Source organism: Trichosurus vulpecula, chromosome 1 (genome assembly GCF_011100635.1).
Source record: "Trichosurus vulpecula isolate mTriVul1 chromosome 1, mTriVul1.pri, whole genome shotgun sequence".
NCBI lineage: Eukaryota > Metazoa > Chordata > Mammalia > Diprotodontia > Phalangeridae > Trichosurus > Trichosurus vulpecula.
In genome coordinates, this window is record NC_050573.1 from 372,577,372 (window position 1) to 372,590,914 (window position 13,543).

Below are 13,543 nucleotides of genomic sequence, written 5' to 3' on the forward strand. Positions count from 1 at the left end.
TATCTTTTGTTCTTTAAAATACTTATAAGCATTTTAAATGGGGATTTGTGATTCATAGTAAGCATGACTCATACCTGATTGTCTCCTCTCTTCTAATCACATATTGGACTTTTCTTAAAAAAAAATCTAAGGATAGATTGTACTTTTAGGACTTTGGAGAAAATATGTAACCTTATATCCTGTTGCCTTATTTTGGAGGAAGGAAACTGAAAATTAGCTAATCTTGAAGCTGCTTTTCAGCCTTTCATGGAAGGACAGACATGCCAAATTAAGAAGTCCCTGGGGTGGAAAGATGCAGGAAAGAAAGATGTAGGAGGAAAAGGAAAAGCCCCTTTGCAGTGCCCAGTTATTAAGGGATATGATTACATGTTGCAATTGTATTTATGCCATATGTCAACCCCTCTTTCCTCCCCCTGCCCCAGCCAGGTTAATGTTCTTTAGTTTCCCTCCCATAGTTAAAGAGTTTAAGGTTGAGGGTAAACCCTAAAGTAGGAGAAATAGTTTGATTCTTTTTTTTTTCTTGGAGGGGGGAATGCCAGGCAGTTGGGGTTAAGCGACTTGCTCAAGGTCACGTAGCTAGTAAGTGTGTCAAGTATCTGAGGCCATATTTGAACTCAGGTCCTCCTGACTCCAGGGCCAGTGCTCTACACACTGTTCCACCTAGCTGCCCCAATAGTTTGATTCATGATTGTAAAACAAAAAAAGAAATCTGATTTCCTTTAGTCCCAGGATGTTTCTATCAATTCAATTCAACCAGTGAGTGGGCAGGTAGAGGCAGGGTGAAAAGAGGAAGAAAATTCAATTAGAGAATAGGTTAGTTTAAGTAAGAAGGCAGACAATCAGACATAAACATTTCTTAAGTGTCTAATAAGCACTGGATACACAAAGAAAGGCCTTTAAGGAGCTCATTGTCTAATGAAGGAGAAAACACACAAACAACCAACTATGTACAAATAAGCTATATACATGATAGATGTGTGGAGGGAAAGCATTAACGTTAAAGAAATAGGAGACAGAGTGGAAGAATGGAATGGAATCTGGATTTCAAGTCAAAGGACTAAAGTTCATCTTTATTTTCTTTATTCCAGTGCTTATACTCTCTTGCTCTACTAATCAAATGTATTTAAGCCTGTGCACTGGTATTCCTGATGTTAGCCTTTTGCTAACTAAACCTGGCTCACCACATCAGTCTTCTTTCTTGGTATTTTTTTAAAGGATTGTGATAGTGAACCATTCTCTTTGAGCAGAGGATTGAGCTAATTAAGCCACTAGTTTCAAAAGCATTTTTGAGGGGTAAAAATGACCCTTTCAATAGTATTAAAATATGATTTTTTCAATTACCTGTGAGTTAACTAACATTTTCTGTATTATTCACAGGACACTTTCAATCCCCACTTGACTTCTTGCTTCCAATTACTGTGCTTGTAAACCTTCTTCCTAACTACATCCCTAGCCCCAACATTTATCCTAAAATATAATTTTTTAACATTATCATGCATCTTGCAAAACCTAATGAACTAGTTAGATGTGCTGCAAAATAAATTATTTAATGGATTCCAAAAGTGGAAAAAAAAGTGGTTTAGTAATTATCCAACATTTTGGATTATCAATACCATTGACCTCTATTACCCAGGAGAAGATATAGAAAAAAAATCAACCTCATTTTTGCACTTGAGGAAACTGATGTAGAGAGAGATGTCTATTCAAACTCACATATCTTGCTAGTGGTATGGTCCAGATTTGAATAGAAAACTCCCAATTGTATTTTTTAGATCAAAATACTAAAAACATTATTTTGGTACAAACAGATACTTTACCTATCATTAGTAAAGATGGTTAGTGTGTCCCTGATCCCTTAGGATAGCATTTGATACTGCTCCTCTGTGTGCTTCCTTGAGACTGGAAATGATACTATTCCTCAAGTCCTTGATCCCTTATAAACAAAAGTAATACTATTTCTCATGCTTCCACTCCCTTTTGACTAAAAATGCTCCTCTCTGCCCCTGAATTATGACCTGAAAGTTGGTATAGACAATGGAGTTGCCAAATGGTATCTGGTCCTGTGTCCAGTACTAGCACAGTGGTCCCCTGTCATCTCTTTCTGACTAGTTGCCAGGTCCCCTTACTCTCTCCGGCTTGAGACCTCCTGAAGGAGCTACTGCCTCTGTAGACACCCACTTGTGTTTCATCCACATGGGCTCTGGACAACGCCTCCACCCCTCTTCAAATTTCCTAAGTAGTCTTGGGAAGGAAGAGTGTCTCACTCTGACCTTTTGTTCTCTCTGCCATTTGAGAATCTGATTTGAGGCATTATTTTAAGTTTCTTTGGAGAGGAATGTTGGAGAGTGCTTCCTCTATTCCACCATCTTGGTTTAGCCCCCAAATTTCCCAGTTTTATAATCCATTACTTTATTCAGTGATCTTGGGTAATAATAACAAATAACATGGCACTTTATCTCACTTGATCTTTAAAACAATTGTGTCAAGTAATAAGAACATAGAATATTATTCTCAATATATAGATAAAAATACTAAGGGTCATTGAGCCAGCTAATATAATGCAAATAATGAGGAACAAACCTAGGCCTTGAAACGAAGTCTTTTAATTTCAAATCCACTGATCTATCTCTCTATATTTATACTTAAAACCTATCTCTGCTTCTTCTACTTCTTCTGTGCATAAATAAACAGACTAAATGTTATTACTTTAGGGTCTTTCATGAGCTATAAATTTAATACTGTGCCTTTGACAAACTCCAACTAATTGAAGTTTTTACCCACCTTGTCTAGCAGTCTACCTTGAAGAGAATGACTTATGGCAGAATTGCTTTTGGCTTGCAGTCATCCCAACCTGGGAACGGGGTTAATCAACCGTCATATATTATGTATTTTAAAGAGACACTATGGATTCTTTTGAGAAGCAATATTTTCCATTTTATTTATTAGCTGACTTTAATTACACCTCTGGAGAAAGCTGGATGATGCCCAAATTGCAACACAGGCTGTCAGCAGAGTAACTTATACCTGCCATGTTGGAGGTGTACTTGGCATTCTACAAAACAAAATAATTGCTTTATTTAATCTCCTTACATAGAGTTTATTTTTAACTCCTCTCCCTCCAATTATTGGTCATCTCATATTTGTCATACATTCCAAAGAGGCATTTTAGCCTACTGGGTAAGACATTGGAGAGGAAATCCTGGAGACCAGTCACTAGCTTCTTGAGTGACCTTGGGCAACTTAAACCACTACACACACACACACACACACACACACACACACACACACACGCACGCACAGATACACACACAGACATACATATATATATATATATATATATATATATATATATATCCATACATATATATATATATGCATATATGTATATGTGTGTATAAACATTTTCATTTGATTTGATTTCTGTATTTTCATGAACTTTTTTCTGTCATCTTTATTTTATTCTTGGTTTTCTGGGGTCAGTATTTTGTCTTCAGTATTTTTTGCATCTCTTTCCATTGACTAACAGACATTCATGTCTTCAGAAAAGATTTCTCATTTTGTAATTCCTAATGAAAGTGGGAAGCAAGCAACACTTTTCATTGTTACTTTCCCTTCTCCCTTTGTACCGTTTTCTCCCACATCTACTCTCTTCCCTGTTTCCAAAGAGTCTAGGACTTGTCTTCCTTACCATTGCCTCTATAAAGCCCTTCACTTCAATATACTGTTCTAACTTCCCTTCTTATGAAATGACAAATGTCCCAATATTATCTTTTCCTTCCTCACATATCCTAAAAATTCAATGCAACTAATCATGGGTTTCGGAGGAAGGTAGTTGGAATAACTTAATGCATATTGAGATATGAACATATATATATAAAATACTTCTTAATCTGAGTCATCATAATTTTTAAAAAGAGGCATAATCACAACCATAAGTAACAATTTTTACACTGAAGGCACATAGTGCACATTCAGAAAACTTTTAAAGATAAATTCTGTTAAGGAGAGGGAAGACTTCAGGATACTTTTCTATGGGTCAGGAGATAGAGACTTTAGAAAACCATCTCCAGGAGGCTGCTTCTGAGGAGGGGAGCATAATGAGGGTGGAGAATTAATTTGGGAAGTATGGGATGGTCAAGATCAATGTTGGAAATTTGGTATCTGGTACATCTTGACTTAAACTACTCATTTTGCTGAATTTTGTTTGTCCTTCATTCTCAAAGAAGACTGATGACATGAGGGTGGTGTTTTGACTTGTGAGCTAGATTTAAGTGAGGCCGAGGTACGCAAAGTTATCAGCCTTACTCTCTACTCCAGAGTTATCAGAGTCCAGCGGCAAGAGAAAAGTCAAGATGACTGGGGATGGCCCAGCCATTTTCATTTGGAATAAAATACAATTGCATTTAGAGAACTTTACAATCTAGGGGCAGCTAGGTGGCTTTATAGGAGTGCATTTTGTTGCTGTTCAGTCACTGTTTTTGCAAATGAATATTAAACTCAGTTGTCTCCATGCTGCTGATGGCCTGCAAGTACTGCTGGAATCTTCTAACTTTCAGGACCCTCAGACAAAGGACACAGAACTCTAGCTCCAGCTGTGCTCACAGTTAAATTATATTAATGTTTAAAATGGTTAACTTTTAGGCAAAGTGGCAAATCTCAAAGTGAAAAAGCTAAAGCAATTGTAGCAAAGTACTTTGGGCTAAGTGTCCCTTAAGTCATATACAAATTATACTCAGGTGGCCATATATTCCATTTACACATAGGACCAACCCTGCCTCAGGGAGTCTAATCCTATAAGAAAATCTCCTTTCAGGAAGAATACATTATTTCCGTAGGAATATGTAATCCCCACCATTAAAAACCTTTGTCTTCCCAAGAAACAGACAATCCCTTCTCACCAAAATGGTCTGCTGAGGACATAGGGATTTGCAAGACTGAGTTAATTCCACTCTCCCCATTGATCCCCCACTAGTGACTACTATCAATATTTCCCCAAGCCACTCCTGAGGCTCATCTGCGGAGCACTTCAGAAGGGAGCTCAGTGATTGTTACTCTTCAGGAAAGATGGGGAGAGAAACTCCAGCCCTGAATGCTTTCCTGGGCTTCTTTATTATTTACTGAGCTTCTCAGTGTACAAACAATCCCACTCTTATCAGGAAGTGGCAGATCCCTAGAGCCTTTTATCATTTCAGCCGTGATTTTGAATATTTCCTCCATAACTTGACAGCATACCAAATGAAGCCAGACTCTTTAAAAGGAAATGAGGCAACTGGAATGTCAATTTTATTTAGTGATATGTTGTAAAAAATAAACAGCATATTTGGTAGATTGATAAAATCCAACCAAATCTTAAAGACAAAACAGAATCACTTCAGGAAATACAGATATGCAGATCTTGTTTTTAACTATAGGCAGAGTTGAAGAAGAAGGGGAAAAATGTGGAAAATCAGAGGTTGTGTAATGAATTGCTGCGTCTGTAATTGTCAGACTGATCAGCTCTGGAGAGAGAAAGAAGATGAGTCAGTCAGTCTTAGACTGAGGGGTCATGTCATATTTTCCCTCTTCTTCTTCAGGGAGCCCTTTAATTTTCTCCAAAGACTATCTTTTCTTTTCAACTTTTTCCCCATCAGAGATGGCATGGATTCTTTCTTTCGGATTTCCCTTACCAAGCCATAAAAAACATCATCAACATAGAAGCGCAGGGCTGCTGAGGTCTCAAAGAATGCACAGGTGTACTCTCGGGCCAGACTCAAGCCTTCTTCAGTGGATACCTACGACAAAAAAGGGATGAATTATTATTATTTTTTTTAAGCAACATAGATCTCAATGACTTTTCTCCATGAAGGGTTTAACCTGAGCCATGGCATGTTTAAATTTGTATAAATAAAGGTCAAATATATAGATTCAGAGATTAAGCTATCAGGACATTATTGAGCAAATAACTTTACCATTATTGGCCTCAGTTTTCTCATCTGTAAAATGAATTGTTTGGACCCAGTGATCTTTAAGGTTTCTTTCTAGCTTTAAATCCTATGAACATAAGACACAAGGGGTCATTTAGTGCCTCATTTTACGTATGAGGAAATCTAGGCCCATATAAATGAACTGATTGGTTCTACAGTTCCACAATTTAGCAAGTGAGTAAATATAGAACTAGAAACCAGGTTTCCTAACTTCAATCCCACTATTGAAACACACTTAGAGTGGCTTCTAACATCCAAGTCTTTCGCAGTCACTTATATTATGGTACCTGGTGTATCTCCACTCTGCAATGTAATGATTTATCCAGTCATTCTAGAAGTACTCAAGTTGCCTTTTTTGTTTTGACCTGAGAGCTTTGGGGAAGGTCAACACAGGAAGTGAGGAACTCTTCTAGCTCCTCCCATTTTCCTCTTCTTCGTATTAATTGCTTTGTTGATTAGTTATGTGTTCATGTAGCTTCATGAAGCCATTTGGGGTTTTCTTGGCAACAGTGTTGGAGTGGTTTGCCATTTCCTTCTCCATTTCATGTTACAGATGATGGAACTGAGGCAAACAGGGTTAGGTGACTTACCCAGCGTCAAATAGTAAGTGTCTGAGGCCAAATTTGAACTCAGGTCATTCTGACTCTGGACCCAGACCTCTATCTACTGTGCCCCATAGCTGCCCAACTTCTTCATACTGAGTCTATGCTAACACCACAAACTATTCTTTCTGAATATATCACTCGTATTTTGTTAGTGGCAGTAAAGACTGTGCAGAAATTATTTACAAATTAGGTTTTGGGCAGCTAGATGACACAATGAATAGAACACTGGGGTTGGAGTCAGGAAGACCTGAGTTCAAATCAAGCCTCAGGTACTTGCTAGTTGTGTGACTGTGGACAAATTATTTAAGTGCTGCGTGCCTCAGTTTCTTCATTTGTAAGATGTGAAGACTAATAGTACCTAGCTCTCAGGGTTGTTGTAAAGTGCTTAGCACAGTGCCTGACATATACTAAGCAGTATATAAATGGTGGCTATTATTATCATTATTATTAAACTAGTTTGGGTGTATCTAGGTGGTATGGACCACTGGACCTGGAGTCAGGAAGACTTGAGTTCAAATCTGGCCTCAGACATTTACTATTTGGGTGGTCCTGAGTAAATCACTTGATCTCTATTTGCCTCAGTTTCCTCAATTCTAAAATGGGAAAAATGACAGCACCTATCTCACAAAGTCGCTGTGAGGATAAAATGAAACAATATTTGTAAAATGCTTTGTACAGTGCCAGTCTCTCTCTTTTTCTCCCCCACACATACGTCTCCTTCCCCTCATCACAACTTCAGAGAATGGATTGAAAGTCTAACTTCAATAATTCTTTATTATAAATTATCTTATTTGGTATTGAGTTCTCCCTCATACTGAAGTCTGTAGCTTTAATTTTCCCAGTATTCTTGTCCAGTTCCCTAAGGAACTAATTCTCAAAGTTTAATCTTTGTTCCAAACTAAAGTTCCTTGCCCCTTTTAAATGCCTTTGTGTGTTTGGGGGATGGGGAGGCATTCACAGGGCTCATGGCAATATTGATATTGTGGAATCCATAATGAAAGTATTAGTCACCCCATTTTAGAGAAAGAGAAACTAAATTTAGCACATTTACAATGTTTTGCCCAGAGTTCTACAGCTAGTAACTTGGCTAAGCCACATTTCCAGGACCGGTCCTATAAATACACATACACACACATATACACACACAGATATGTACTCATTTATATGTGTGTATGTATGCATGTATGTATATGTAGATAGATAGATAGGCCTAAAATAATCCCCTTACCCCAACCCCACTACTCAGGAAGTTTTTTTTAAAGGTTCACAAGAGCATTTCTGCCCCAGGAGCTGGGATTTTAGAGAGATGTGTCTTCTCATTCCCATTTAAGTTCATCATCCAAATCACCCAAATCACAGGAAAGGACTTTTCACAAGCAATTAACATACAAAATAAAACAGCTTCAAAATTCCTTAGTATAACTTTTGTCTTTTAAAGGTAAAAAAAAAAAAACAGAGAGGCCCATGGAATTTAAATGTCTTCCTGGCAAAGTCATAGATTTTGTGGAAGAATCGTATCACAAATCTAGGTCCCTGGACTCCTAGTCAACAGTCAGAATTTTAGGATAAGAAGGGACTTCAATCTTCTCCAAATCCCACATTTTAGAGATGACAAAATGGAAACCCTTAGAAAGGAGGCAGCTGTTCAAGGTTAGAGGCTGAGTCTGTTAGCAGATAAAGTTTGAACCTACATCTCCCAGGTCCAGGGCTCTTTCAGCAACATAATGGTGCTTTGATACCTATAACAACACTGATTCTTACAGATGTTTCAAGGACATTGAAACTTCTTAAAAGACCACTTGAAAGAGTCTAAGGTAATGATTTCAAGATTAATATCATAATAACTAGGAATTACATAAAGCATATTAGTAGATAATGCAAGTATTTACATTCTCATTTTGCAGATAGAGAAAATGAGGCTTAGAGACTTAAGGTATTTTGGAGAAGGAAACATGACTATTAACTATTATGGGGACACTAATAATATATATGTCTTTAATATTTAAAAAGAACTTACTTTACAATAGTAATGGGAGGTAGGTAGTGAATATATTATGATATCTATTTTTGCAGAGATAGAGAAACTGAGGTTTAGAGAAGCTAAGGTGTTTATGCAAGGCCACTTGGCTTGCAAGTATCTAAGGTGTGACTCAAAAGCAGGTTCTCTGACTTCCTGAATAATATTCTTTCCATTATACAACAAAAATAAAGCCCAACCTTACTGCCTTCCCTGCCCCACCCCCCAAAAAAAGTCTTGATAAGAGATAGGAAAAATTTGATGGCCCAAGAGTACCATCTCCTTAATGTAAGTGACCTTTCATGAGGAGGAAAAGCACCATGGCATCTACCAATTACTCCCTGAATTTCCATTACCCATCTGTCAGAGGAGACCTAAGAATAAAGTCACAGATGCATGGGGATGAGGAGACTTCTGGGGCAGAACTGCAAAGAAAGGCCATTTCAGCCTAGGCCCAAGCTGCCAGTGGGAGCCTTTGAGCATGTACACCAATTAAAGCATGATTCTATACAATCTGCTGACTTTTGAAACTTCACTATTATTGTATTTTTTTAATTATTAGCTTTTACCTGAATATGACTAATATGATTAGACTACACATGCACATGTGTGCACATGTAGAAACATGCACACACACAAATAAACACACACACACATACACATACCATTAACGATTTTTAAAAAGAATATTTGAAAGGTAGCTGTAGTAATAGCTATTGCCTAGTAAGCTTTATCATGCTTTGTGACACAAAAGAAGATAGTTATGCTTTTAAAACAGCCTATAATTGCTAACCTTGTGTAAGGAGAGATTGTTAGAAAGATAGGCTTTGCTTTTCATAGGAAGCTGTGCAAGCAAAACTTTCTCTCAGCTGACCCTACTGGGCCCTGTTAAGAAACTTGGTATACCATAAGGGCCCTCATTGGGATCTCTGGTACTTTTTTATTATCTCTGTGTCACATTTGTTTTCATTAAGGAAGTATTGCTGTCAGTGATGACCACATTGGAATCCATACTGGGCTTGGAGATTTGGGGATCCAAACATTTTCACTTCCTCACATAAGCATCAGAAGACATGAAACCATGAATTCTTAGTTATATTTACTTTTTTGAAAAAAAAATCAGAGTAATTTGATGCCCGGAGTATTAACGATGTGAAGAACTTTACCTTCTGCCTCTACCAGCTCCAGGGAGAGTGCTGTGTCTTTGTTTCTGGATATATTTGATCTAAAGAATTAATCTTTTAAAAAAAGTAATTTCTCATTTGTTACTTGATTGCCCAAGAGATTTCATCTCAATTCAACATTTAATATGCACCTACTTGACCTACTTGGTGCTGAGCACTAAGCTGAGGGAAGAGTGGATGATGCCATAGTATACAAAGATTAACTAAGATCTAGGTTCAGAAGATTTGCCACAAACATAAATAACTGCTCTTGCTAGCTTGAGAGGTTCCAATAAAGTGTTACATGAGGTATGAGGGAGGGGAGCAATCAGGAAATGCCTCACAGAAAAGGAGTCATTTCAGCTAAATTTTAAGAGTTGTACAGTGGTTCAACAGCTAGAAGGTATATTTGTATAGTGTGTGTTTATAGGTATTTTGGGTGGAGAGGGATTTAAAGCATAAGGAAATAGTATAAACAAAGAAAAGAGAGAAGAGAGAACAGGAATTTCTATAAGATACCTTGACTAGAGTATAGAGTAGAATGAGTAATATGAAATAAGCCTGAAAAAGTGGGCCAACAACAGATCGTGGTGGTAGACCTTGAATGCCATGTATATAGTCCAATATGGCCTCACTAAGCATATTGCTACAGAGCTTCTCTCTGTTTAAAGCTTCAACTAAAATCACTGGATAGCATTATGTATTCCTCATGAGATGAATAGGGGACTTTGCTATGATCTTTTCCTCACATATCCTATATAGATCCTCATGTTTCCCAGATAAAACATACATCTTTTTGCTGACATAGAAGAGAGACTACTAATTAAATCATTTTCTCAGCTGACTCAAGACATTTCTCAACTTTCACTTTTTAAATTGTCAGGAAATCAAAGACACAAACTACTTTTCTCCCAACCTTTTCATTCTTAAAGCTACCACATTCCATGTTGTCTTTATGAGACATTCAAATCAAGGGACACACATGCAAACACACATACACACACCTTCACACACACATGCACATATATGTGCAAAGACACATAGACACAAATAGATATGAAGACATTTTGATATCCTCACCATGAAAGCCCTGAAATGCTTCCATTTTTCTTCTTCCCACCACCAGTCTTTTAGATATCATGAAAGGATGAATGGGACAGATTAATCCTTCAGAGAATATCTAAAAGTTTGGTCCTGTTTTCTCCTCCTCTCTGTTTGCTCTAGCACCTGGGGAGTTTGTTTCCCACATATCAAAACATCTTTATGTGGATCTCAGGGTTCAAGGGGGCATTCTCATTCTCTTTACTTATACCTTTTGATCTTTCTCCAAGTCAACTGGAATGGCTATGCGAGTTTCCCATAGCATTTTTTAAAATATTTCTAATGGTGAGAGGGAAGAATGAGATGAAGAGGAGCAATCCTGACCTTAAGATGATGATTTGTGTTCTCACTAATGGACTGAAAGAGGATGAAGGGGAAAGAGATGAGGAGCACACACTATTGCAGGAAAACAGGTAGGTAGCTATTCAAGACCTTTATCAGATTGGCGACAATTACAAGAAAAGGAATATACATATTTGAAAGATAGTGTGGAGACATAATTGACAAAATTTGATGATAAATAACAACAATGTAGAAAAGAAAAGAAAGGCAAACATCAAACTTACTACCAAAGATAACTTAAATTTACCGATAAAAATAAAATCTGAGGTGCAGAAATTCAAGTTCACAAAACTAAGTAAAACGGAGAATTAGAGCAGCAACTTAGATGACACAGAAATGCTTTCAGAACATAGTTCAGTTTGAAGTGCACCTGATTTTGAGTAAGGAAGCTTGGATGTGAGTTCAGGCCTTGACACATCCCAGCCATGTGAACATGTATAAATTATTTAACCTTTCTGTGCTTTAGCTTCATCATCAATGAAATAGGAATAATATTTGAATCACCTATATTGCTGTGAGGCATGTGATTTTTTAAGTTTGGGGGCAATGCAAATGGGTTATTACTAAAAATAATCCTAAAAGATGAGTACAAAGCTTTTTTAAATACTTTAAAACCTAATTAATTTTTCTCCTTTGCTTAGTGACTACAGACTAGTCCAACTCCCACCATAGGATCAGTAACTCCTACAATATTTGTGACAAGTGATCTTGTAGGCTCCTCTTAAGTAACTCCTGGGCAGCTAGGTGGCACAGTGGATAGAGTGCTCAGAGTCAAGAAGACTTACCTTCATGAGTTCAAATCTGACCTCAGACACTCACTAGCTCTGTGTCCCTGGGCAAGTAACTTAACCCTGTTTTCCTCAGTTTCCAAATCTGTAAAATGAGATGGCACACGATTCCAGTATCTTTGCCAAGAAAACTCCAAATGGAATCGTGACAGTCAGATATAACTGAAAAATGGCTGAATAGTAACAACAAAAAGCTCATATTCCATTTTGAACAGCTCTAATCATTACGAACTTTCTCTTTATATTGAGCTGATTTCTTCCCCAAATACAATACTTTGCACCTATTGGTCTATACTCTGCCCTTGGGCTTTAAGTAGAACAAGTCTAATCTCTGTTCTATATGGCACTACTTCAGTTGCTTGAAAACAATGTCATGTTCTCCCCCCGTACACACACACACACACACACACACACACACACACACACACACACACACACTTGCTCCTTGCTTCTCCTCATGCCTTTTTTTCTTTAGGCTAAACATCCCAAGTTCTTTTAATTGGTCCTCATGTGGTATGATTTAGTGCTCTCTCACAGTATATAACACCAGAGGTGTGCTGTTAAATGTTTACCAACTCTCTCTATCTAAAATTAAATATACGCAGGAGAAAATTTTAATCTGCTTTGTTAAAATTTTCTCCATCAATTCCTTAAGTCTAAAGCAGTTGATCAGTCTATGATTTGTAGCATTTGCTAATTCCTGAGGTACAAATACACTGCAAATTTAACAATTGCCCCTCCTGAGCTGGTAAGAGCTGGCTCCAGCACACCCTTGCAGATAGCACCCTCTTCTGAGCAAGCTTTAACTTGCCCATGTCCTCCTAAACATGCTCCCAAACATTCTACATAACAGTCAAGATGGCATAACAAGAGCAGAGGGCATTGGTGAAAATATTGAATAAAATGGCCAAGTACTGAAGCCTGAGTCAATCCAAAAGAAAATGCTTATCTTGTTGGTACAGATTTTTCACTTGAAATTCATTTTGTCCATGAGCCTGTAAATAAGGGAGTATGTATTTTGGAGCGTGAAGCTCCAAACCTCCAACCTCCAAAAGCAACAGTGCTGAAAGTGAGGGACAGTTGGATAAGTTGAATGGATACTAACAAGTAAGATGAATATAGAAAAGATATTGAGTCTTCCAAAAACTAACTGCTTATTTTAACATCTTGTCTGAGTCTGACTGGCGCTACGCCCTATTCTTTCTCTTCCTTCTTCTGTCTTTGTACTATAAACACTCCAATGACAGGAACTAAGGAGTACTGATAAACTATATGCAAATTATATAGTCTTTGACAAATTGACTTGAAAATTATGAGAACTTCAGAGAAAACCATTATAGTTGACATTTATAATATGATTTAAGCTTTGCAAAATGTTTATATATGTATACACAATATGTTATATGTGTCTCACCACATTTTTAGGTAATACAATTATTATTATCATCATTTTATGAATGAGAATATTGACTTTCAGAATGGTCTTTTGCTTTGAAAAGAGAAACATAGATTACAAGTTTCAGATATGGGATTTGAAACCCGGTCACCATTGACCTGGTCAGAG

General features: G+C 37.3%; 1 protein-coding gene across 1 annotated transcript in view; it reads right to left on the bottom strand.

Moving 5' to 3' along the window:
* Positions 1 to 5,317: 5,317 nt before the first annotated feature.
* The window catches only part of RIT2 (Ras like without CAAX 2), a 545,873-nt gene continuing 537,647 nt past the window's right edge, over positions 5,318 to 13,543 (bottom strand). The window contains exon 5 of the mRNA XM_036762031.1: positions 5,318 to 5,771. Within this exon, the coding sequence (XP_036617926.1) occupies positions 5,544 to 5,771 (228 nt within the window). The 3' untranslated portion in view covers positions 5,318 to 5,543. The remainder of the gene's footprint in view (positions 5,772 to 13,543) is intronic.